The 25,120-nt window shown below is 42.7% G+C and overlaps 1 protein-coding gene across 1 annotated transcript; it reads right to left on the bottom strand.

Moving 5' to 3' along the window:
• Nucleotides 1-1,036: 1,036 nt before the first annotated feature.
• On the bottom strand, nucleotides 1,037-24,829 carry nsfl1c (NSFL1 (p97) cofactor (p47)). Its single transcript, XM_078419045.1, has 9 exons — nucleotides 24,662-24,829; nucleotides 20,728-20,822; nucleotides 14,830-14,898; nucleotides 11,883-12,048; nucleotides 10,122-10,214; nucleotides 8,100-8,209; nucleotides 5,862-5,999; nucleotides 2,549-2,713; nucleotides 1,037-2,369 (listed from the first exon to the last, which is right to left on the bottom strand). The coding sequence occupies exons 1-9, from the start codon at nucleotides 24,764-24,766 to the stop codon at nucleotides 2,207-2,209; spliced, it is 1,104 nt and encodes a 367-aa protein (XP_078275171.1). The 5' UTR covers nucleotides 24,767-24,829; the 3' UTR covers nucleotides 1,037-2,206.
• Between the last annotated feature and the right edge of the window lie 291 nt (nucleotides 24,830-25,120).

Raw genomic sequence — 25,120 nt, 5'->3', positions numbered from 1 at the left:
TCGGGTAATTTGTTTGGTTCCCGTTATACGAGCTGACAAAGTGGAATTACAAAATAAGCATTTTAATAATCCTTCATCTGTGAATAGCCTGATAAAACACTGAACATAAGTTAAAAACTACGGCAAACCATTTACCATACCTAGTGTTCTTCACTTTCTAGGTAAATTAACCACAAATTGCAGCTAAAACTTCAGTTTGAAGAACTATCGTGAATGAACATAAACACTACTTGCAAATGGAGGAGTGGTCACGATAGATCTTGGCATAAATTATTCTTAGGGTTCACTATTGTGGATGTTCTCCTGACATGTGAACTGTTCAAAATGGTAATCTTTTGCTTTGGATGTTAGTTATGCAGATAATAATAGTTGCAGCCAGGCTAACTAGCAGAAAATGTTCATTTTCCAAATGGCGCGGCATCACCAAATCTTCCACAATTCTCTTAAAACCCCAGGATCATCACATCTCCATTCTGCTCAGGATGGAACTGCAGATGCTGGTTTAAACTAAAAATAGACAAAAAATGCTGGAGTAACTTAGCGGGACAGGCAGCATCTCTGGAAAGAAGGAATGGGTGATGTTTCGGGTTGAGACACTTCTCGACCTGAAACGTCACCCATTTCTTCTCTCCAGAGATGCTGCCTGTCCCGTTGAGTTACTCCAGCATTTGTGTCTACTATTCTGTTCAGCACTGTTTTCTTTCATAAAGTACCCTGGGGTATTTTTTACCATATAAAAAAAATGTTAAAGTATCTTAACGCAAGAAACTGCAGATGCTGGTTTGCCAATGAATTCTCTAATTTTAGGTAACTGAAAAAAACCCAACCCCCTCCCCTTTCTTTCCTGTGACCCACCTGGACTCGCACCTATTTCTCCCCACTCCTTCCACCTACATTCTTTCCTCTAGCTTCACATCTCTCCAATACTTCTGCCTCACACCATCTGGCCATTGTCCAACCAGCTGCCTGTCAAAAACTCCCCCAACCAGGCTTGGTCCTGACCCCCCCCCCCCCCACTCTCTCCCCCCAACCCAATCCCACCACAAGCAGTCCGCTGAAAGGTCTGGACCCAAATCGTCACCTGTCTATGTACTCCAGAGAAGCTGTCGGACTCAGAGTTTCCCCAACATATTGGATCCTTTTTGTTACATTAAAGTAAACTGGTTGTATTTTTTAAGCCATTCTGAGTTGTTGTGATGCCCATTTTATGTATGGTCAGAGAGAAGGGCGATTTCTATTAAAGAGGCAATAATACCAAACTCAAAAGTCCACAACCTCCATAATCGTTACTCTTCAAGGAGAAAACTGATGGGGTTTTATTCCCATTCTATATCCAATTACTACTTGAGGCTTTTGAGATAAAGCAGTTATATAGTTCTTGGTTTGTTTGCACTGGTTAGTGACTGTCCACCTTTGTCATAAAGAAAGTAAAACAAATGTCTTCAGTCAAAATGGAAGTAATTCCAAGTCACAAATCATTGCTAAAATGAAACTTAAATGTCAACTTGATGGGGATTTTTTGAAAAACAAACTAATTTTATGTTCTAATAAATGGAATTAGATTAGCCAGAAAAAGCTCCACTAACAAGATGGGGGGAAATAAGGACAATCTCTCTAATTGTCAACTGCAACTGAATTTCATTATGAAACCTAAATGGGCGTCGGGGGGAATAAAAATTGATAGACATTTTTCTGCAAACCAATCTACAAAGAAAGTCATAACCCAGGCTAAAAATAAAACTCACAATAACATTGTGCTCAGATTATTCATTCAATGTAGCAGTGTACAAAATGAACAATGCTTGGTACAGCACCCATTTCACAAACATAGTATGTTTTAAATTTGATTTGATTTTTAGAATGCAATTTTCTATCAAGGTACACCTTTCGCCTATACATAGCAGTCACAGAAAATTAGATTTAGTTGGGATGCATCAACTTATATTGGTGAATTTGAACTTCAAATGTGTAATGTTTTCACTTAAAAACAGAAAAGAAAAAAATTATAAATCAAACGCGCAATTAAGGTTTTATCACAAAGTCACGCCGAAAGCTGTGTAACCGAATGAGCACATGAATAACCTCAAGGATAAACAGTTTTGTCTAAAAGCATTGTCTCCAATTTATCACAACCAGTGAGTTTAACTAATGGAAAGTCTGAACAGTTCAAGTACTCCACAAACGGAAGGTTTGATGAAGGTGGCATTCATTTCAGCCTCTGTACTATCACGGCATTCAGCAGGTTGGCATCTTTTAGGGTTTTGTCCTCATTTGTCAGCTCCTCACTCGGGAAGGTGGTCATCAGCACAAATGGAGTGTAAGCCAGAGATGGACGGGCATCGATAATAAAATGCCGAATATCCTGAATCCTGCAGGCAAGAGGAAAACACCCGTTACGTTTCATCACACATGTTTACAATAAATTCTACTAGGCTCTGTACGGATTAAATTCTTTAAGATTTCCAGACGGTTACATGGGACTTGGAAATGGCGCCAAACTGACGATTCTGTATGCCGTCTTCGATCACATTGGTTTCCATCATCCTACCTGTGCGTGAGGTTAAACTTCTGAACAAGACGCCCCCCATCTGCAAGTCGTATCTGGATACTGGTGGTATGTTCCGATTCACTTAGATTTACAGAAGAACTGGCCTTCGCTTCATTTTCTGCTTGCTGGGCTGGAGTACTTGTAGTGACCAGCTGAGGAGTGGCGCTGCAAACCAGAAACACAAACAGGGTTGTAAACATTGCTCGGTCGATAATCGCAGCCACTTGGCAATACTAATCGGCACAACAAATAAAGATCAACAGAGCACAGGAACGGAACAATATGAGGATAATAAGGGAAAGTAACTTGAATCTTTAGGATGCACTGGTGGGGAATGTTTCCCAACTACTTTGACTGGAGATACGTTGCGCAAGACGAACAATAATATGGATTTGCTGCTGACCAACGAATCAAAGGGTGGACAATATTGTGAGGAAAAAGAGAAACATATGTTCAAACAAGACAGATCATGCTAACGGATTATAACCAACCTACTACATATACAGTGGCCTGAATCTCAGGCAGGACTGCTCCTCATGCCTGTGTGAGACAGGGGAGACATCATTATCTAGTGGATAGCATCCTTATCTAGTGGCATCCCCTGAAAACATTACATGATCAAATGTAAAATAATGGGAATAAAATAATTTTTAGATCGATGATTCAAAGGGTCAACTTCAGGGAAATAGTGATTAAAACCAGATTAAACAAGTAACTTCAAGAATTCACCGTTTTCCCATGTAAACAAATGCATGAATGTAGCAACACAGTATGATAAGGAAATGTGATAGTCACCTGGTTAAAATAATCCACAGCAAGATATACCTCATTGAAACTTACCCAATAGTGAAAGGCTTGGATGGACTGGATGGGGAGTGGATGTTTCCACTAGTGCGAGAATCTAGGACCAGAGGTCATAACTTCAGAATTAAAGGACGTTCCTTTAGGAAGGAGATGAGGATGAATTTCTTTAGTTTGAGGGTGGTGAATCTGTGGAGTGCATTGCCACAGAAGGCTGTGCAGGCCAAGTCAATGGATATTTTTACGGCAGAGATAGATAGATTCTTGATCAGTACGGGTGTCCGGGGTTATGGGAAGAAGGCAGGAAAACGGGGTAAGTTGTGGAGATAGGTCAGCCATGATTGAATGGCGGACAAGACTCGATGGGCCAAATGGCCTAATTCTGCTCCTACCAGTTATGACTTTATGATATTTTCATACTTGTGGCTAAGTAGTGTAGTTGTAGTCATAGCCATGGCTAATCATTGTATTAGCTGGACCTTCAACCAACTGACAAGCCATGGAAACTCAACAACTCCCTTTCCTTGAACTCCCTTTTTTAAAATGGAGCAGTTCTCCAGGCAGTAAAACACAAGGTGCCACCACGTCCAATCTACATAGACCTTCAACTTCATGTTTTGCAGTGAGTTATGCTGTGTAAAAGCACGCGGAAACAATTAATAAAACATCCACATCTAGAGAATAGCCAAGAGGCAAATACCAAAAAACTGAATTACTAAGGATTATTCAATCTTAAAGAACGCAGACTCAAGGCAACCTATTGAGTACAAAATAGATTAGAAAGGGTTAAATCAAAACCTGTACTTCAAGTTAGACTACTTCTGCCAGACTAGGAAGTACAGGCAACCAGTAACAAACGGCAACTTCTCCACTTACACTGTGATTAATAGCTGGAATATCATCCTATCTTAGAGGTGTACGAAAGCATGTCATGGTCATAACAAGTTGCTGCATGTTTAATTGTTTGGGGAAAGGATGGTATTGATCTAACTAGTTTATATGGAAACAACTCAGACGCCCTGTGCATACATTTTGAGCAGCTTTATTACAGAGGCTCTTTCTTTGTATGCAGTCGTTGACAAGATTTTAAAAATAACCATTTTCTGCTGCTATTTCTCTCCATTAACCAGCTACCTGGGCCCAAGGGGTCATCTCATGCCCATAAGAGTACATTACGCCATTATCTCACATTCAATCTTCCTTAGTAACCAGCACAACTTTAAAAGGCTTTGGTTTAAACCAGTGTGTAGGAAAATAACTGCAGATGCTGGTTCAAATTGAAGGTAGACACAAAATGCTGGAGTGATTCAGCGGGTCAGGCAGCATCTCAGGAGAGAAGGTATTGGTGACGCTTCTGAAGAAGGGTCTCGACCCGAAACGTCACCCATTCCTTCGCTCCTGAGACGCTGCCTGACCCGCTGAGTTACTCCAGCATTTTGTGCCTACCTTGCTTTAAACCAGAATCTGCAGTTCCTTCCTACACAGCTTTAAAATGCGTCAGGAAAGGGGCAGGGTGCAATAGTTAAATGGATAAAAACAGGTCATTCCTTGGACTTAAATTGAGCACAAATGCAACTTTCCGAAAACAGGCATCAGATGAGACGAAATAGGGCACATATACTGAGGCTTAATGAAAAGAAATACTATCTTTCCAAATCAAATTTCTTCCTGGAATCTGAAGAGACACTGAAGATATGGGTGTCTTTAGTTGCAATCTCATATTTGTTCTGTTTAGATGTTGGCATTAACTTAACCACACTTCTTCTGAGACTAGCCAAAATGTGTAAGAAGGAACTACAGATGTTGGTTTAGACTGAAGATGGACATAACGTGCTGGAGAAACTCAGCGGGTCAGGCAGCTTCTCTGGACGTTTCGGGTCGGAACCCCTCTTCAGTCTGGCCGAAAATGCCACTCATCCTTTTTCTCCAGAGATGCTTGCTGACCCGCTGAGCCACTCCAGTTTCTTGTGCCTTTCTTCAGAGGCTATATGGGAACTTCAATAGGCTAGAGATCAGAAGGGCCTACAACTTGACAATTCATAAACAGAAGAAAACAGGAGGATTTGGGAAGATGGAAAACGTATACCTGGCTACAGGAGTGGAGTTGAGCACTGCTTTAAAAAGGTAGAAATGGATAGATTAATTAAAGGCCAACTAGTTTGACAATAGTGGGGGGAAATTATTGGAAACAATTCTGAGGGATAGCGAACTTTTGGATGAGAAAAGATCAATCATAGGGTGGGGAAATAAAGAACAAGAGGACATTGATTCAAGGAGAGGGGAGATTTAATCGGAACTTGAAAGGAGAAAAAATTTATTTGGTCTTATTTGAGACTTACCCCAAATGCATCGGTGCAACTTGTAAAGCTGACCAGTGTTGTCCAAGCACTTTGGTTCCATGTAATTCACTGTAAGTTGCTGCCAATTTATCATCAAGGAGATAGCTACTCCATCAACTAACTCCATTTCACAAAGTAAGGAGAAAGTTACTTGAGCAAATTATCGCCATTACCTCCCCAACTTTTGTCCTTCGCCTCCAAATGCCTTAAACGCTGCCTTTGACTTCACAAAGTCTTGGTCGCGATGGTCCTCCATGTCCAAGTTCACCTGCCCACCTTGAGCCAATCGCCGCAGCTCCAGTGGAATCTCACTGCCAGAGGCAAAAGAAAGAGAGAGATACTCATCCAATCGATTTAAATGTGAACCTACGGAAACATTTTTACTCGATGTTCCATGCAAAGTAATAATAAATAATAGCATGGTTACTCGCAGTGGTAATAAAACAAATGAAACACCACTTATTGTCGTTCCTGCTATTTACAGAAACTTTGAACTTCTTTGCTCAAGCTTAGGGCGGCACGATGGCACAGCGGTAGAGTTGCTGTCTTACAGTGGCAGAGACCCAGGTTCAATCCTGACCAAAGATGCTGTTGTTTTTTTTAATGGAGTTTGCACGTTCTCCCTGTAACTGCATGGGATTTCTCCGGCTGCTCCGGTTTCCTCTCACACTCCAAAGATGTGCAGGTTTGTAGGTTAATTGGCTTCTGTAAATTGCTCCTCATATGTAAGATCGAACCAGTGCATGGGTGAATGGTGGTCGGCGTGGACTCAGTGGGCTGAAGGGCCTGCTTCCACACTGTATCTCTAAATTAAACTTAGTTTACATCAAAATCCGAGAGCCGCTGTCAGCTACTTCATAGTTTATGCCAAAATCCTAAAACTGTTCACAGTGATTTAATGCATCCACTGCTTGCAACCTATTCTATATAAAGAAAATCAAAGGAAATTACTTGAATCAATCTCAATTTATATTGTGTGTAAGGAACTGCAGATGCTGGTTTAAACCGTAGACACAAAAAGCTGAAAAAGGGCCTCGACCCAAAACGTCACCCATTCCTTCTCTCCAGAGATGTTGCCTGTCCCACTGAGTTACTCCAGCTTTTTGGCCTTCATACAAGAAACAGCAATTTTGCATCCAAATAAAAATTAAGCAGATCAATGCAATGTTGGGAATGCTGCAATAAGCAGTGAGAGTTCGAGCTAAACCTCATGGATTTGGCGAGACCACACCTGGAATAACAACTGGTGGCTATTATTATGATTCAGAATAACTATTCTCTCTCCTGTGTATCCACAATTTACCTACAATGAGTTAAAAATATGCATAGTCTTCGCTTCTAGTCTTTAGAGGAAAAATTCCAAAGACTCAGGAACTTCTGTGAGAAAAAACTTTTACCTCATGTTTTAAATTGATGACCTCTTTTAAACGCCCTCTAGTTCTAAATTCTTCTACCAGTGAAAAACTCTTCCTGAATGACATATTGTGTGCAAATGTTAACGTATTTAGTTGGTTATATTTACATTTTTAAGTCCTATTTTTAGTTAATAGTTACTACTGTTTCTAAGGGCGGCACAGTGAAGCAGCGGTAGAGTTGTTGCCTTACAGCGAATGCAGCGCCGGAGACCCGGGTTCGATCCCGACCACGAGCGCTGTCTGTACGGAGTTTGTACGTTCTCCCTGTGACCTGCGTGAGTTTTCTCCGAGATCTTCGGTTTCCTCCCACACTCCAAAGACGTACAGATATGTAGGTTAATTGGCTTGGTAAACGTAAAAATTGTCCCTAGTGGGTATAGGATAGTGTAGATGTGCAGGGATCGTATCGTTAGCCGGCGCGGACCCGGTGGGCCGAAAGGGCTTGTTTCGGTGTTGTATCTGTATCTCTAAACTAATGGCCAATTCAAAGAATCAGATGATGAGATGACTCTGGTGTGTGCATTAATTGATGCCTCCAGTGGCAACATGATGAACTACAAACAATTAGTTCAGTCTCAAGGGTGTCCACCAGGTGTCACATTTTTGCAAATATTTCCATGTTTTAACCGTTAGTCAACTTTAAAACAAATTAGCTGCTGCATTCATAATTTATCTATAACCAATTATCTCAGACGAGTTGGATACACTAGAAAGTGCAGATGCTGGAATCTTGAGCAAAAAAAGTGCTGGAGGAACTCAGCGGGTCAGGCAGCATCTGTGGAGGGAATAGACAAGACGATACTTCAGGTCAGGATATCGTCAAACATCACATATTTCAATGTCCATACCCATATGCTACCTGACCCGCCGAGTTTTTTTCCAGCACTTTGCACTTTTATCCCAGATAAGTTACTTTGCACAAGGACAAACATCAGGGTAGAAAATAAAATCCTAACATACACAAACGTAACCAAACACAAGCAAAAAGCCACTTACCCTCGCCTAATCGCTTCTAAAAACTGAGCATTTGTCGGGTCAGTATAATTTCTCAGCTCACCATTATCAACACTGAAACCACTTTTCCAAAGCTTCAGTGTAACATGAACCTGTTAAATAAAATGCAAAAATACACAGAATTCAATAAAATATTTTATTTTAGATAATGTACAATCCAAATCATTGTGGGTCTCTATGGAAAAACCGATCCCTTCTGTAAACACTGGAAATTTGTACCAAGTAAACTGTCTAATTATAGCTGATCTCCCTCAAAACGTACCAGCAATAACATTGGCAATTTAAGAACGCACGAATGTTTGCTCAGAAAGTGAAAGTATTTGGAAAAATACCACGTGATCTTCTACTTTGAGGAATAACATTTTCACTCAGCAAATAAAATATAACTATCTCAGGTTCTTAATATTTGAACTTGCTTCAAGAGTGCTTTAATAGTTATTTTAAGTTACTTACTGATCAGAATCTCGATGTGCACTTAGAAACAACTAATTTCTCTCCTCCTGTTTACAAGCATACAAGTTTACAAGCCTTGTGGTTATAGCAACCCAGAGTTCATGGGATCCAAGTTAAGCCCATGAGTAGGCCAAGAGGTTTATTCCTTCAGGGAAGGCCTGTGTCTGCTACCCAGTTAGGTGTCCACATGACTCAAAGGCAAACTATCCAGTTCACTGGAAATGGCTCCAGGTGATTAGGGGTGGGGAATAAATCTTGAGTCTCTCCTCTCCGCACCTCCCGAATACGAAAATAGAGTAGATGAAAAAAACGTGCTGATTCTGAAGCCTGACAGGGCACTTAAATTATTGAATCACAAGAGACATACAGTATGAATGCTGTTTATCGGCTCAACTTGCCCACATTGACCGACATGTCCCATCTGCACTCGCCCCACCTGCCTGCGCTTGGCCCATATCTCTCTAAACCTATCCTATCCATGTGACTGTTTAAATGTTTCTTAAACGTTGCGATAGTACCCGGTTTTTATTTCTTTCACTCCTAGAGGAGGTAGTTGAGGCAAGTTCTAATTAAAGCAGGCTGGGAATTGTTCAGGGTTACATCATGTCATTGAAATATATACAATTGCACTGCAAAAAAAAAAGCTTTTTTTTATTAGGACATCAGGGAAGATATTAGGAAAATTGTTAGCAGGACTGCCAACAACTAGAGAGCCATCTTGAACTACTATCTACCTCGTAGGGAGACCCTCAGAATATCTTTGATCGGACTTTACTGGCTTTATCTTGCACTGAACGTTATTCACAACATCCCCTTTATCATGCATCTGTACACTGCGGATGGCTCCATTGTAATTATGTATGCATTCAAGAGAGAGAGCTAGATAGAGCTCTTAAGGATAGCGGAGTCAGGGGGTATGGGGAGAAGGCAGGAACGGGGTACTGATTGAGAATGATCAGCCAGGATCACATCGAATGGTGGTGCTGGCTCGAAGGGCCGAATGGCCTACTCCTGCACCTAGTGTCTAATGTATTGTCTTACCACTAACTGGATAGCACGCCACAAAAAAATGTCACTGTGCTTCGGTACACGTGACAATAAATTAAACTAAACCAGAGGTACTCTTCAGTTTCTCCTTAAGTTGCAAAGGGAATTTATGTTTAAGAAGTGGACAAACATGCATATCTTTCATTCATTGTTCTTTATCTCTCCACATCCCTGTCTATATCTCTCGTTTCCCTTATCCCTAACCAGTCCGAAGGGTCTCGGCCTGAAACGCCACCCATTCCTTCTCTCCAGAGATGCTGCCTGTCCCACTGAGTTACTCCTGCTTTTTGTCTCTATCTTCGGATTAAACCAGTATCTGCAGTTCCTTCTTACACAACTAAATACAAATGAAAGGTTTCAAATTTCTCCATACACTTTACTGTTACTACGTAGCTTATTCCTGACATTTTATACCAAACTAATTAACCATACTTCCATTGCACTTTTGACAGTATCAAGCAGAAACTTGGGTTATACTGAAGACAATTTTCTCATAAAACTTACATCTTGTGCAGAAGCGGGTCTCCTCTCCCCTGTTACATATGCAGACTGCTCCCCCTCAGTCGCTCCCAAACGGTAACCACCACCACCGAACGGCTTTAAAAAACACAGAAGTTCAGTTGCACAGCTTGGCAATAAAAAAAATTAAATGACAGTTTTTTAAATTAAAGGCAAAACCAACTCGTTAACTTTCTAAATTACGGAGATAACACGAGTAGCAGCAAAACTGAAAGCAAACACATTGATACCAGGGTCCACCTACAGGAAATCTAGTGAGCCAACAGTGAAAGGAAAACCATGTAGTATGGCACTGATCAATTTTCCGTTGACATCGTTGAGGTTCTATAACTGGTCTCAGCAGCGTTACGCTGGAAAGGAGCTCCAGAACAGATTGAACCAGATTGAATGAGTGCTCAAGGATAAAGTTTGACTGCAACATCCAGCGAGAATTTTGGTGCAAAGGCATCCCTTGCCTGAAAATAAAAAATAAAAACCGACACAGTTGTGAACAGCGAGTACAGCAAACAGTTTGAATCTCCATCTTGAAGAAATGACAACAAAAAAGATTCAATAGCATGATACCAATCCAGATATCAATAAAAATATTTTTTTTCCAGAACGGTAAAGACGGAGCAGAGATTTGTTAGACATCACCAAAATTATGAAAGGGTTTGAGAAGGCAAATTTGAGTCATTTCCATGTCAGTAAAATCAGGGCAAATACAAGTCAGTCATTAATGAATCTATCAGGGATGTAACAAGAAAACCTTTTATTCTGAGTGGTAAAAAATATAGTGATTTAGTAGATCTACTAAATCACTATATCTACTATCTAGTAGATCTAGATTTACTAACTAGATCTAGCTAGTAAATCTAGAGCTAGATTTACTAGCTTTACAAAGCTAGTAAATTTTGGGGGAATTAGACAATAGGCAATAGGTGCAGGAGGAGGCCATTCGGCCCTTCGAGCCAGCACCGCCATTCAATGTGATCATGGCTGATCATTCTCAATCAGTACACCGTTCCTGCCTTCTCCCCATACCCCCTGACTCCGCTATCCTTAAGTGCTCTATCTAGCTCGAATGCATTCAGAGAATTGGCCTCCACTGCCTTCTGAGGCAGAGAATTCCACTAGCAACGATGGGGTACATTAGTGTTAAACGGAAAAATAAGGGTTGAGTTTTTGCACAAACATCAACCAGGATCCACACAGACACCACCCAAGGTCAAGTCTGGGTTCCTGGTGCTGTGGAGGCAGTAGTTCCACCAGCTGCAGCACTGTGCCGCCGTATACAGTGGGCATTCATTCGCAGGGCTTTTCCCAACCTCTGCAGCATTCAGAGTCCAATTTGTTTTTCTTGTATGTATCCTGTTCCACATTAAATTTCAGAGATATTATGAACATTTTTAAAACATAATTCCTGAAAAAAAAAGTTTAAAATGCAACTGCAAAATAATAAAGCACTTTTACTTCTACAATTATAACAGGAAGAAAAACTGCCAAAGGAAAGAATACTCAATACCAAGGAACGGGGTACCGATTTTTGATAATCAGCCATGATCATATTAAGTGGCGGTGCTGGCTCGAAGGGCCCAATGGCCTACTCCTGCACCTATTTTTTATGTTTCTAAGACAATCAGTCCAGTTCAGGAATGTAATTGATCATAGCTATAAAAATGAGCATTTGATATGAGATTGGTACACTTACTACATTAAGTGCCTTGCTAATCACAAGCCTGTAAATCACTCCAATATCGTGCACACCTTAGATTTACTGGATTCTCCAGGACCTCTGTCAGCTCGTTCAACAGCAACTGCACCATGTTCCTTTGCTCCTTTGAAAAGGTCTTCTACAACTTCATTAGGATTTTTCTTCTTTGGAGGCCCGACAATTTGTTGCCCACTTCTTTCAGAGCCACCGGCATAAAACCTTAGAAATATAATCATTCATTACGTACTGATAATTAACACAGAAAATCAAATGTCCATGTGTTCTAACGATACAGTTGCTACCCAATAATGATTTTCTTCATAGGATTCGTCTATGCCTTAACAGCCACAAATATTGAGCAGGTGCCAAATATTTAGTTGTAGTTTTAGCGTGGAAACAGGCCCTTCGGTCCACCGAGTCCATGCCGACCAGTGATCCCCGTACATTAGTTCGATCCTACAGGCTCGTGACAATTTGCAGAAGCCAATTAATCTGCAAACCTGCACATCTTTGGAATGTGGCAGGAAACCGGAGCACCCAAAGAAAACCCACACAGTCACAGGGAGAACGTGCAAACTCCGTACAGACAGCAAGCACCCTCAGTCAGGATTGAACTCCAGGTATCTGGTGCCGTAAGTCAGCAACGCTGCCGCTGCAACACCTCTTTCTGCATTCAAGAAAGTGCAGAATTTGACAATTAATATATTTCCCTGTGCAGCTAAAAGCCAGGGTTCTTATCATTCTTCATTAAGCACCATTAATTTATAAAAATAAATAATTAAAATGTCTCATAACAGCACAGTTAAAACTAGGACATGTACAATGCTGTCTCAAAAGAGTGTTTGTTTCCAAGTCCTAACATTGCACTGCAATGCGTGTTATAACATTTAAACAACCCAACCTGACCTCCACACAACAGAAAGTGAGCCAAAAATCCACAAGCTTTAAACACCTGCAGCCCATACAATTTAAACTGCATTTGAGAAAATAATAATTTTAGTGACTACAAAGGAAAATTCCAGAAAACCAAATTAAATATTACTTGCTATCTTCAATCAAAAGATTGTTTATTGTTCACTAGAAATGGCTTCCGGTGAATTTGGGGGGGGGGGTAACAAATCCAGTGTCTCTCCCTCTCCATACCTCCCCCACACCCTCAGAGTATATGAAAATACCTGCTGATTCTGAAGCTGTGAACTAAAGCAGGCTGCAAATCTGTTCAGGGTTATCTTATGTAATTGAAATATATACAATTGCACTGTAAAAATCAATCTTTTATTAGGACATTAGGGAAGATACTTTTCAGGTTATCCTAAGGTTGCAAAGTGAATTTATGATTCACAAGGAGACGAAGGTTAGAAGATACAAATCACAGGTTTCAAATTTCTCCATACACTTTATTGTTACCGCATAGCCCATACCAAAAAAATGTTATACCAATAATGAATTAACCATGCTTCCATTACAGTTTGCCACCATTAAGAAGAAAAATGGGTTACATTTAAGACAATGTGCATCTTGTCATAAAACTGTTTATTTTGAAAAGGATTGTGGTTTGGCTTAAAATATATTCATCTGCGTCTTTTAATACGTGTTCGGTTAAGGCCCATAAAAGTTGTTTTTTTTAACAAGTGTTTCTCTCCTCTATGTTGCTCGCAATTAAGCAAATTAAACAGGAGTGGTTTTCAGTTCTCCTTCATGTCAGCCCTAGCTTTGCATTAGAGGCCCTGCACACAGTACCAGTGCAGCAGTCACTGCTTCTCTGCTACCATCTCAATTGCCAATTTATTACGTTTGCAGACGCAAGCTAACATCGATTTTAAACTAGCATGTTCTCACATTTCAGAAGAGCACAGCCCCCCAACCTCACTCAATCTTAACAGTTTAAAAACCCCTTCAGGTTAAACTTTTAAAGATGCATTATTCCATTTCACCATGAGTGGTGAAAGTTAACAGTGACTATCGTGCAAAATATGAAGGGAATTCAACAGGAGAATAGCAGACCAAATGTGTAAGGAGGAACTGCAAATGCCAGTTTACACCAAAGATATACAGAAAAATGCTGGAGTAACTCAGTGGGTCAGGCAGCATCTCCAGAGAAAAGGAATAGGTGATGTTTTGGGTCAAGACCCTTCTTCAGGCTGAGAGTCAGGGGAGGGGGAAACAAGAGATATGAAAAGGTACAAACAAAGAAACAAATGAAAAAGGTCTGCAAAAAGACAAATCAAGGCCAGCAACGGTCTAATATGTAATTAAAACATAATCAGACAACTAACTGTCACACCTGTCAGAGAATGTGCTGATTACTTGTAACTCACTGCAGAAATCATAAAATGATAAGAGGCACAAATCCATGTTGACACTTCAGTAGCGTTTTCTAATTAGTCCCAGGACCGGTAAGGTTTTCATCTCAGGTATCTATTCAATTAAGCTGTCTCCATAAAAGACATAACATGAAAACGTATAATCCAGAGAAAATTGGAAAGGAAAATCAGAAAAGCCTGGTGGTATTCAGCAGACCCAACAGAATCATTCTCCACAGGATCCTAAATGATTATCGAGTATATCCAACACTTCCCTTTATTAGATATGACTAGACCAAGTGGACCCGTTGGGCCCAAACCTCTCCTCCATTGGTGCAGCACCCTCTCCTACCCCCCTCCCTCCCCTCCCCCCTTCCCCATCTCCCTCAACCCCCCTTATCCACCCTCCTCCCCCCTCCCTCCCTAGGAGATAGATTTAAACTTTAAAATGTGAATAACTTTAACAATATAACACCGATTTCACTGAAACTACTTGCTTTACCATTAAAGTGACAACGGTGAGTAAGGTGGGCCTAACATTCTCACGCTATCGTGTACCGTTTTGGCTGTAGTTCGATCACAAATAAACAAACAAACGAGAGTTTTAGTATATAGATAACATTGGTTTCAAAAGCAGGATTTTCATGCGTGCTGCAGGGAACGTCAGAATATGCTGGCAAAATAAAGTTTTACAGACCTTTGGCCTTCATCATCGTCATCTTTCTCTTCATTCCACAAGTCTCTGAATGAGGTTACTCGGACATCACTGCAATTATAAGAGACTCTTTGCTTCAGTTACATAAATTAAATTTCTTCTGATGATCTGCATTTAATTTTCTCAAAAAAACGGCTTAAATCACACACCCGCCTTTCATTGAGCAACATTCAGCACTCTTCACCTCCATTATTTCAGCCCCCAAGAAAAATAAAGTGACCTGTCTCAACAACTGCCAATGACAACCACCCAGAATCTCCAAAGTCAATGAAGTGCTTTGAAAGACTGGTAATGGACCAATCTTCCAGACACACTGCTGCCTCACAGCAGCAGAGTCCCGGGTTCGATCCTGACCTCACGTACTGTCAGCCTGGAGTTTGCATGTTCTCCCTGTGAATACTTCGGGGTTCTCCAGTGTCCTCCCACAACCCAAAGACGTGTGGGTTTGTAGGTAAATTGGCCTCTGTAAAATTGTCCTAGTGTGCAGGGAGTGGATGAGAAAGTGGGATAACATAGAGTTAGTTCAACCCTGCAAGGTGAACAGGTGACTGATGGTCAGCATGGATTTGGTGGGCTAAAAGGCCTGTTTACTTGCAGTATTTCCAAACAAATCTAAACTATCTAGATCCTCAACAATTCATGTGCAGGAAAAAACTAGGTCTATGAAGAATGCTTTTCCTCTTGCACATTCTGTCCTGGATAACCTTTGCAATAAGAACAGCCATGTCAGGATGCTATTAACTGACTGCAGCTCAACCTTCAACCATAATTGTGAATAAGCTGTGGACCTTGACCTTAGAGGCCTCCACCTGCAACTGGCTTCTGGACTTCTTGACCAGCTGACTTCAGTCAGTTAGAATCGGTCATCACATTTCCTCCACCCTGACCCTCAAAACCCTTGGATTTTGCACTCAATAACAACATTTAAAAGACACTTGGACATGAAAGGTCAAGGGAAATGGCCCAAATGCGGGCAAATGGGACGAGCTTAGATGGAGCACTTTGGTCAGCGTGAATGAGAGGGCCTGTTTCCATGTTGGATGATTTTATGATTCCATTTTGCACCGTTCTATGATCTTGCACTCATTGCTGTATTTATCATGACCGCAAGTATATTGTTTACTCAATGGGCATCCTGCGAGCAAGGAATTTCATTACTCCCAGGTGTCTGCAACAATAAACTAACCCTCTGAGGATATGAAGTTAGTACACCAGTGAATGATGTGATGATACACTTTTAACAGCCACACACAGAAATTAAAAAAATATTAAAAGCATTTTATTTATTTTATTTTATTCAGTAGCAAAATAAGTAGGCTCTTATAAAGCAGTAATACAATATTAGAGGTGAATATAAAAATGCTGTTAGTACTACTCTGACCCGATTCACAATGGACGCAGATATACTGTAAACTGCTCACTGCTCCCAAATGAGTTCAATCCAGTATAAATATAATCTACCGCGGATCAACACACGTTTCTCTTGCTTGTGGCTCTTTTGCAGATGGACTATTAAGTCAATGGGCTTAAATCACATCTTGCTGGATTAAATGGGGTTTATTTTTGAAGTGGTTGAAAATTTGTTCCATATTCCCACGGGCTTTCAGTCAGCCTAGTAACTGACAATTCTCTAGTGATTAAAATGTTTTTTAAACAAATCAAAGTACATCATGCCATAGCCCACGAAGCTTTGTGGGTTATGGTGCGGTACTTTGATTTAAAAAAGACATTGGAAACAAGGCACATCGAAGTTCTTCTGGATGGAATGGCAAATTAATCTGGAAGGTGTAAAGGAGACGACAGTAGCAGAAAGTAAAGTTAAGGTAGAATGAAAGTCAAAACCAAACTGGATATCATTATAAAAGGAAATGTAATAGCAATCAAATAACAAGGATTGGTATAAGAAAATAACTGCAGATGCTGGTACAAATCGATTTATTCACAAAATGCTGGAGTAACTCAGCAGGTCAGGCAGCATCTCGGGAGAGAAGGAATGGGTGACGTTTCGGGTCGAGACCCTTCTTCAGACAAGGATTGGTGCTGGGTCCACCGTTGTTTGACATTTATATTAACAATTTTACTGTGAATGCAGGGGGCATAGTTAGTAAGTTTGGAAATGACTAAAATTGCTGGTTAAGTTCATAAGTCACAGGAGCAGCCACTCGGCCCAATGAATCTACCCGCCATTCCAACAGCTTGACCGCGGGAGAAGACGGCAGGGAAGAGAAAAAGACATTCTGGCCTTCCATCACAGTGAGGAGGGACTGGAGGAGACTCGCTGGGATGGATGTTTCTTTTGTTTGGTGTTAGTTTATGATTGTATGTGTTATTGCATTTTTATTGATTATTTTTATTGGTCTTATTGTTGAACTGCGGGTAATGTTTCATTTCACTACACATTTATGTGTATGTGACAAATAAACGACTATTGACTATTGAATCCTGGCTGAGCTATCTTTCTCTTTAGTTTAGTTTAGAGATACAGCACGGTAACAGGCCCTTCGGCCCACAATGCCCACACTGACTAATAATCACCCATAGGTATTTATTCACAAAATGCTGGAGTAACTCAGCAGGTCAGGCAGCATCTCGGGAGAGAAGGAATGGGTGACGTTTCGGGTCGATTTGTACCAGCATCGGCAGTTATTTTCTTATAATAATCACCCATACACTAGTTCTATCCTACATTCTAGGGACAATTTATAGATGCCAATTGACCTTGGAATGTGGGAGGAAACCAGAGCACCCAGAGAAAAACCACACGGTCACAGAGAGAACGTGCAAACTTCGTACAACCAGCACAGTGGTCAGGATCGAAACTGGGTCTCTGGCGCTATAAGGCAGCATCTCTACCACTGTGCCACTCCCTCAATCCTGTTCTTCTGCCTTCTCCAAGTAACCTTTGAAGCCTTACTAATCAAGAACCTGTCAATCTCTGCTTTAAAAATACCCAATATTTGGCCTCTCCAGCCATCTGTTATCATTAATTCCACAGATTTGCCACCCTCTGGCTAAATAAATTCCCCATCTCCTTTCTAAAGGTATATAATGGACAGCGACAAAGGTTATCCAAGATTACAACAGGAGCTAAGAATAACAGACAGAGTTTAATTTGGATAAATATGAGGTGTTGCATTTTGGTAACACAAATCAGGGGAAGATTTACACTGTAATGGTAGGACCCTGGTAGAACAGGAAGACCTGGAGGGTGCAGTAACATTGTTCCATGAACATGAAGACACAGCTAGAAAGGGGAAGGAAGGTTTTTGGCATGCTTGTCTCCATCGGTCAGGGTACTGAGAAAAGGATTGTACAAGATATAAGTACAGCCACATTTGGAGCACTGTGTACAGTTCTGATTGCCCTGCTATAGGAGGATGTTATTAAACTACAAAAAAGTAATAAAAAATCTATTTACTAGGATGTCTGGAAGGTTTGAGTCACGAAGAACAACAGGGTAGGCAGGAGCTTGTTCCCCTGGAGCATATGAGGCTGAGGCTGAGGCAGCCTTAGAGGGGTTTACAAAATCATGAGGGGCATAGATAAAATGAATAGACATAGCCTTTTCCCCAGTTTAGAGGAGTCCAAATCTAGAGGGCACAGATTTAAGGTGAGAGGGGAAAGATTTAAAAGGGACCCGGTGGAAAACTTTTTCGCAGAGTGATGCGCACATGGAACTAGCTGCCAGAGGAAGCAGCACAGGCAAGTAAAAATAGGACATTTAAAAGACACTTGTACAGGTACGTCGATGGGAAAAGTTTGAGAGATATAGAGCAGGAGCAGGCAAGTGGGACCAGCTCAATAAGGCAACTTGCTGCAATGGAAGAGTTTCTGTACTGTACAGTCCTATGGCTATAATTAATGTCCTCATCATTCCCATGCACTCCCACACTGTTACAATGGCTAAATCAGGAATTGTTCACATCCCGTATACTGCATCCATGGAGTCATGAATAACTGTTTTAAGGCAGATAACCAACTAAATCATGATTAGCTTTTGTATTCCTAATGATGCAAGAACAAACACATAGATTGGATACTGCAAGTGTTGACGTAAATTCTGGTGTCCGATCATTTTGTTCAGCCTCAATAATATAATTAAAATCACAAAGCTGGCCATAACATAATTTGTAAACAATAAAGAATTGGGACGGGGTTAAACGTTTCCCTGTTAATGCCGAAGATTCCATGTTCAGCTGTCAAAAAAACAAGACTAATTGGTGTTTCGTGTTGATTTTAATTTTGCTAACAACGAATGTTATTTGCAAAATTAAATTCTGGTGTCCGATCGTTTAGTTCAGCCTCAATGGGGTGTGGGAAATGAATAGTTTTCAATATATGATGCTTTGGTGGAAGCAAGGTTCATAAGATATAGAAATAAATATTTTCAAATCATAGCCATCTTCATTACAGATATGCATCATTTGTAATACCAGCGAGCAAAAGGATTAAACATGTGGCCACTACAAGTTTGCTATGTTCAGTCACCACTCAGAAACAAGAATATTGGATTTAACCTTTCAGTACTCATTAAATATCAAAACCCCCCAGAAATAATGGCAGGCTATAAGAAATATAGAAGAACAGAGGGGTCCTGAAGTGCATATCCACAAATCTCTGAAGATCACAGGACAAATAGATAAAGATGGTTAAGAATGTATGCAGATAATTGCCTTTATTGATTGAGGCACAGAATACAAAATCAAATGGGGCATGGTGAATTAGACTAGAGCTCAAACACCATGTACATTTCTGGGCACGTCTCACAAAGAATATTTCAGCTCAAGAGAGGCTGCAGAGATTTGAAAATGTGGCCAGACTGGAAAATTGTAGTTACATGGAGGGTTCTCGAGGCCAAGGTTGTCTTCTTTAGGATTAACAAAAAAGACTGAGGGGAAGATTTGATTGAGATACACAAGTGGCAGGGACAGAATTTTTATTTCTCTTAACAATGAAGTCAATAATTAAAATACATATAGATTTGTGTATATCAGTGGAAAGATTGCAGCAGAGTTGGGAAAAACATTAATTCACTCCATGAGCCACGAGAATCTAGACTTTGCTACGAGAAAGGGTATCAGAAACAGAAAACACAATCACCGTTAAAAAGTGTGAGGTGAACACAGCAGAGCTATGGGATTAAGACAGAGTATTGCAGTTTTGGTCTCCTAATCTGAGGAAAGACGTTCTTGCCTTAGAGGGAGTACAGAGAAGGTTCACTAGATTGATCCCTGGGATGGCGGGACTTTCATATGAAGAAAGACTGGATAGACTAGGCTTGTACTCGCTGGGGGATCTTATAGAAACATATAAAATTCTTAAGGGGTTGGAGAGGCTAGATGCGGGAAGATTGTTCCCGATGTTGGGGGAGTCCAGAACCAGGGGTCACAGCTTAAGGATAAGGGGGAAGTCTTTTAGGACCGAGATGAGAAAACATTTCTTCACACAGAGAGTGGTGAGTCTGTGGAATTCTCTGCCACAGAAGGTAGTTGAGGCCAGTTCATTGGCTATATTTAAGAGGGAGTTAGATGTGGCCCTTTTTGCTAAAGGGATCAGAGGGTATGGAGAGAAGGCAGGTACAGGTTACTGAGCTGGATGATCAGCCATGATCATATTGAATGGTGCAGGCTCGAAGGGCCGAATGGCCTACTCCTGCACCTATTTTCTATGTTTCTAAAGGGTATTTTGATCAGCATAGATACTTTGGGCAAAATGATCTCCTTTTATATCAACTTCCATGATTCCACAAACCTATTTAAAAAGCAGATACAGCGGCATATCAATACCTCAATAAGCATCAATGGTTAAAGAGAAGATGGAAGAGAATAATGTGCGAGTGATGGAATAAAGAATGACACGAGAAGACGATAATACTCTCACCTCGGCACAGTTCTGGAACTGGTGCTGGATTCAGGCTGAGGAAGGGTTATAACATCATCATCACCACCTTCTTCAAAAAAGCTGCCTAGAGCCAGCTGCAAACAATGAGAAGCACAGAAGACTGCATTATCTTTCTTGGAGCATCAAATTAACTTATTGCAATTGTTTTTTTTTTTCAATCACCAGTTTTACTTTAAAACTGGCATCAGAGCATCCATGTGTAGGAAAGAACTACAGATGCTGGTTTAATGCAGATGATGTGTCTACAATCAGAGCATCCATTATTCCTTGGATCAAACAGCCTGATATTACGAGGCCAGCACGTAGGCAAGGTGATTAGAAAATCCTGCACGGTTGAAACCTTGTCCAAAGTTCAGCAATTATAAATCAGTAGTACATTACCAATTAAAGTCAAAAATCCTTGTATCAAGAATGAGCCCATTCATGCCATCAAACCAATATCGGCATTTTGAAGTCCCTGGCACTTAGCTGCAGCCATGCAAATTCTCATCACATACATTTTTCTTAAAACTTAAAAGTGACAACTTTTAAGAATTTGCTACCACCACCCTTTCTGCCAGTGATTTCCAGATCATAACCATAGTGGGTGGAAATGTTTTATCCGATGTTATCTTTGCTTTCTTTTGCCAATTACCTTCAATTTGTCCAAGTGATCTTAATCTTTCACCAGTGACATAACGTTATTGTAGTTTAGTTTAGAGATACACCTTGGAAACAAGCCCTTTAGCCCGCCCACTGAGTCAGCGCCCACCAACGATCACCCGTACGCTAGTTCTATCCTATATACTAGGGATAATTTACAGAAGCTAATTAACCCACAAAGCTGCACATCTTTGGAATGTGGGAAGAAAATCAGAGCACCCAGAGAAAAGCTATGCAGTCCGTACAGACAGCACCCATAGCGAGGATCGAAAATGGGTTTCTGGCGCTATATCGCCACAACTCTACAGCTGTGCCACTGTGCCGTCTGTTTAGAAGGATGAGAGGAGATCTTATCGAAACGTATAAGATTATTAAGGGGTTGGACACGTTAGAGGCAGGAAACATGTTCCCAATGTTGGGGGAGTCCAGAACAAGGGGCCACAGTTTAAGAATAAGGGGTAGGCCATTTAGAACTGAGATGAGGAAAAACTTTTCAGTCAGAGAGTTGTGAATCTGTGGAATTCTCTGCCTCAGAAGGCAGTGGAGGCCAATTCTCTGAATGCATTCAAGAGAGAGCTAGATAGAGCTCTTAAGGATAGCGGAGTCAGGGGGTATGGGGAGAAGGCAGGAACCGGGTACTGATTGAGAATGATCAGCCATGATCACATTGAATGGCGGTGCTGGCTCGAAGGGCCGAATGGCTTCCTCCTGCACCTATTGTCTATTGCCCTTCATGAACCTCAGCATGTCAAATTACCCCTCAACGTATAGTATCTTTGGTTAAGGGCAGCACGGTGGCGCAGCGGTAGAGTTGCTGCCTTACAGCGCCAGAGACCCGGATTCGATCCTGATTACGAGCGCTGTCTGTACGGAGTTTGTACGTTCTCCCCGTGACCTGCGTGGGTTTTCTCCGAGATCTTCGGTTTCCTCCCACACTCCAAAGACGTACAAGTTTATAGGTTAATTGGCTGGGTATAAATGCAAATTGTCCCTAGTGCGTGTGCGGTCAGTGTCAATGTACGGGGGTCGCCGGTCGTTGTGGACTCGGTGGGCCGAAGGGCCTGTTTCCGCGCTGCATCTCTAAGCTAAACAACCCAAGTCTTTCCAGCATGTCCAAGCAAACATAGTCCCTTTCATGTTAATAATTCTTTTATAAACTGTTCACATTCATAGGTGACTAGAATTAAGCACAATATTCAGCGCAGCCAAATTTTTGTTTCATAGAGGATACCTCCACATTCTTGTTTTTGTTTCTTTATTTATAAAGTCCAAGATACTAATCATAGCCCAACAATTGGAAAAGAGATCAACAGAATTATTTTATGAAGACTAAGTGACTTTCAGGATGTAATGATTCATCCTTTAAAGTTAGCAAGCACTAAACCAGATGCTCATTGAATCAAAGTGCAATGAATGCAGGACAGCTAACTTCAGCTGAAAGGTGGTAGCAAGGGGATGCTACAATTGTTTGTATTTTGTCGTACACCAGCAAGAAGAAAGCTCGTCTATGGTCTCTGTTCCTAATTTCTGTCCAGTGACCTTTGTTGTAAGCTGTGATACTGGGTCAAAGTAAAGGACAGCTCACCTATGATACTGACTACATTCAAACACCCTGGACTAACAAGAACAGCTCATTGATCGAGATACCAGAAGGCAGCTGATGCCATGGGGTTATATCCCAAAATGTACATGGGTCAGTATGACTCAGCAATGGAAGAGTCATTAGCAGAAGAGCACAGGACTGGTCTTCGATTATTCGAAATGACAAGACTACAGATGTAGGTTTATACCAAAGATAAACACAAAATGCTCGAGTAACTCAGCGGGTCAGGCAGCATCTCTGGAGAAAAAGGAATAGGCGATGGTTCGGGTCGAGACCCTTCTTCAGACTGAGAGTCAGGGGGAGGGAAACGAGAGAAATAAGGTGAAGGAAGAAATTGCAGATGCTGGTTTACACTGAAGATCGACACAAAATACTGGAGTAACTCAGTGGGACTGGCAGCATCTCTGGAGAAAAGGTCTGAAGAAGGGTCTCGACCCCAAACGTCACCCATTCCTTCCCTCCAGAGATGCTGCCTGACCTGCTGAGTCACTCTAGCATTTTATGTCTATCTTCGATATAGGTGATTGTTGCTGATTTTTTATCCTTTTTCCTCCTGGTCCCTCTCCCCTATCTCTCCGTCTCGCTCACCGTCTCTCTATCCCCCTGCATCTCTCCCCTCTCTAATTTTCTCTCTCTCTCTCATTCCTTCTCTCTCTGCCTCCCTGTCCCCTTGTGCCTCTCTCTCTCTCTGTCCCCTTGCCTGCCTCTGTCCCTTTGCCTGCCTCTCTCCCCCTTACCTCTCTCTCCCCTTACCTCTCTTTGCCCCTTGCCTCTCTCTCTCTGACCCCTTGCCTCTCTCTCTCTCTCTACCCTTGTGTCCCCTTACCCCCTCTCTCTCCCTCTCTCTGTGTCCCCTTGCCTCTCTCTCCCCTTGCCCCCTCTCCCCTTGCCCCCTCTCTCTCCCTCTGTGTCCCCTTGCCTCTCTCTCCCTCTCTGTGTCCCCTTGCCCCCTCTCTCTCCCTCTCTGTGTCCCCTTGCCTCTCTCTCCCCTTGCCCCCTCTCTCTCCCTCTCTGTGTCCCCTTGCCTCTCTCTCCCCTTGCCCACTCTCTCTCCCTCTCTCTCCCCTTGCCCACTCTCTCTCCCTCTCTCTGTGTCCCCTTGCCTCTCTCTCCCCTTGCCCTCTCCCTCTGTGTCCCCTTGCCTCTCTCTCCCTCTCTCTGTATCCCCTTGCTCTTCTCTCTGTGTCCCCTTGCCTGCCTCTCTCCCCCCCCTTGCCTCTCTCTCCCCTTGCCCCCCTCTCTCTCCCTCTCTCTGTGTCCCCTTGCCTCTCTCTCTGTGTCCCCTTGCTCCTCTCTCTCCCTCCCTCTCTCCCTCCTTCCCCTTGCGTCTCTCTGTCCTCTTGCCTCTCTCTCCCCTCCCCCCTCTTTATCCCCTCCCCCCGCCCGTCTCTCTCTCTCTGGTCCTAGGCCCCGCGCTGCGGTTCCAGCCGCTGAATCCCCGCTCATAGCCGGGGGTTGGGGTTGGGTGTTGGGTGGGGCGGCTACTCCCTGCCCCTGACACAGGCCGGCCCCCCCCCCCCCCGCCGGTGACTGTGAGCCGAGCCGGCGCCATTTACCGGTGCGCTCCCTCCCCCTCCCCCTCCCTGGGCCCGAGGCCGCGACCCGACCCTCGCCGCCCTCTCCTCCCCAACCCCCCCCCCGCCGCCGCCGCCGCCGCCGCCGCCTCACCTCCAGGTCCCAGTCGGCGGACTCGAGGTAGAAGCGGGCCCGCTCCTCCTCGGCGCCCGTCACCGTCACGAACTCGCGGATGGCTTCCTGCTCGGGCCGCGCCATGTCCCTGTGGCGGCGCGGCGGTGCCCTTCCCTCCCTGCTCCCCCCTGCTCCTGTAGCGCCCAACAAACGTTCCGCCACAACAAACGTTCCTCCCCTTCCTCCCTCCCCCTCCCCTCCTCCTCCCCCCCCCTCCCCCTCCCCTCTCCCCCCCCTCCCCCTCCCCTCTCCCTCCCCCTCCCCTCACCTCTCCCGTCACCCTCCCCTCCCCTCTCACTTCCCCTCCTCCCCTCCTCCCTCCGCCTCCTTCCCACCTCTCTTCTCTCTCTCTCTCTCCTCCCTCCCCCCCTCTCTCCCTCCCCCTTCCCTCCCCCTCCCTCTCTCTCTCTCTCTCTCTCTCTCCTCCCTCCCCCTCTC

The sequence above is a fragment of the Rhinoraja longicauda genome, chromosome 22 (genome assembly GCF_053455715.1).
Source record: "Rhinoraja longicauda isolate Sanriku21f chromosome 22, sRhiLon1.1, whole genome shotgun sequence".
NCBI lineage: Eukaryota > Metazoa > Chordata > Chondrichthyes > Rajiformes > Arhynchobatidae > Rhinoraja > Rhinoraja longicauda.
Note: the sequence above shows the minus strand (reverse complement) of the source record. Positions and strands in the feature narration are given on the sequence as shown.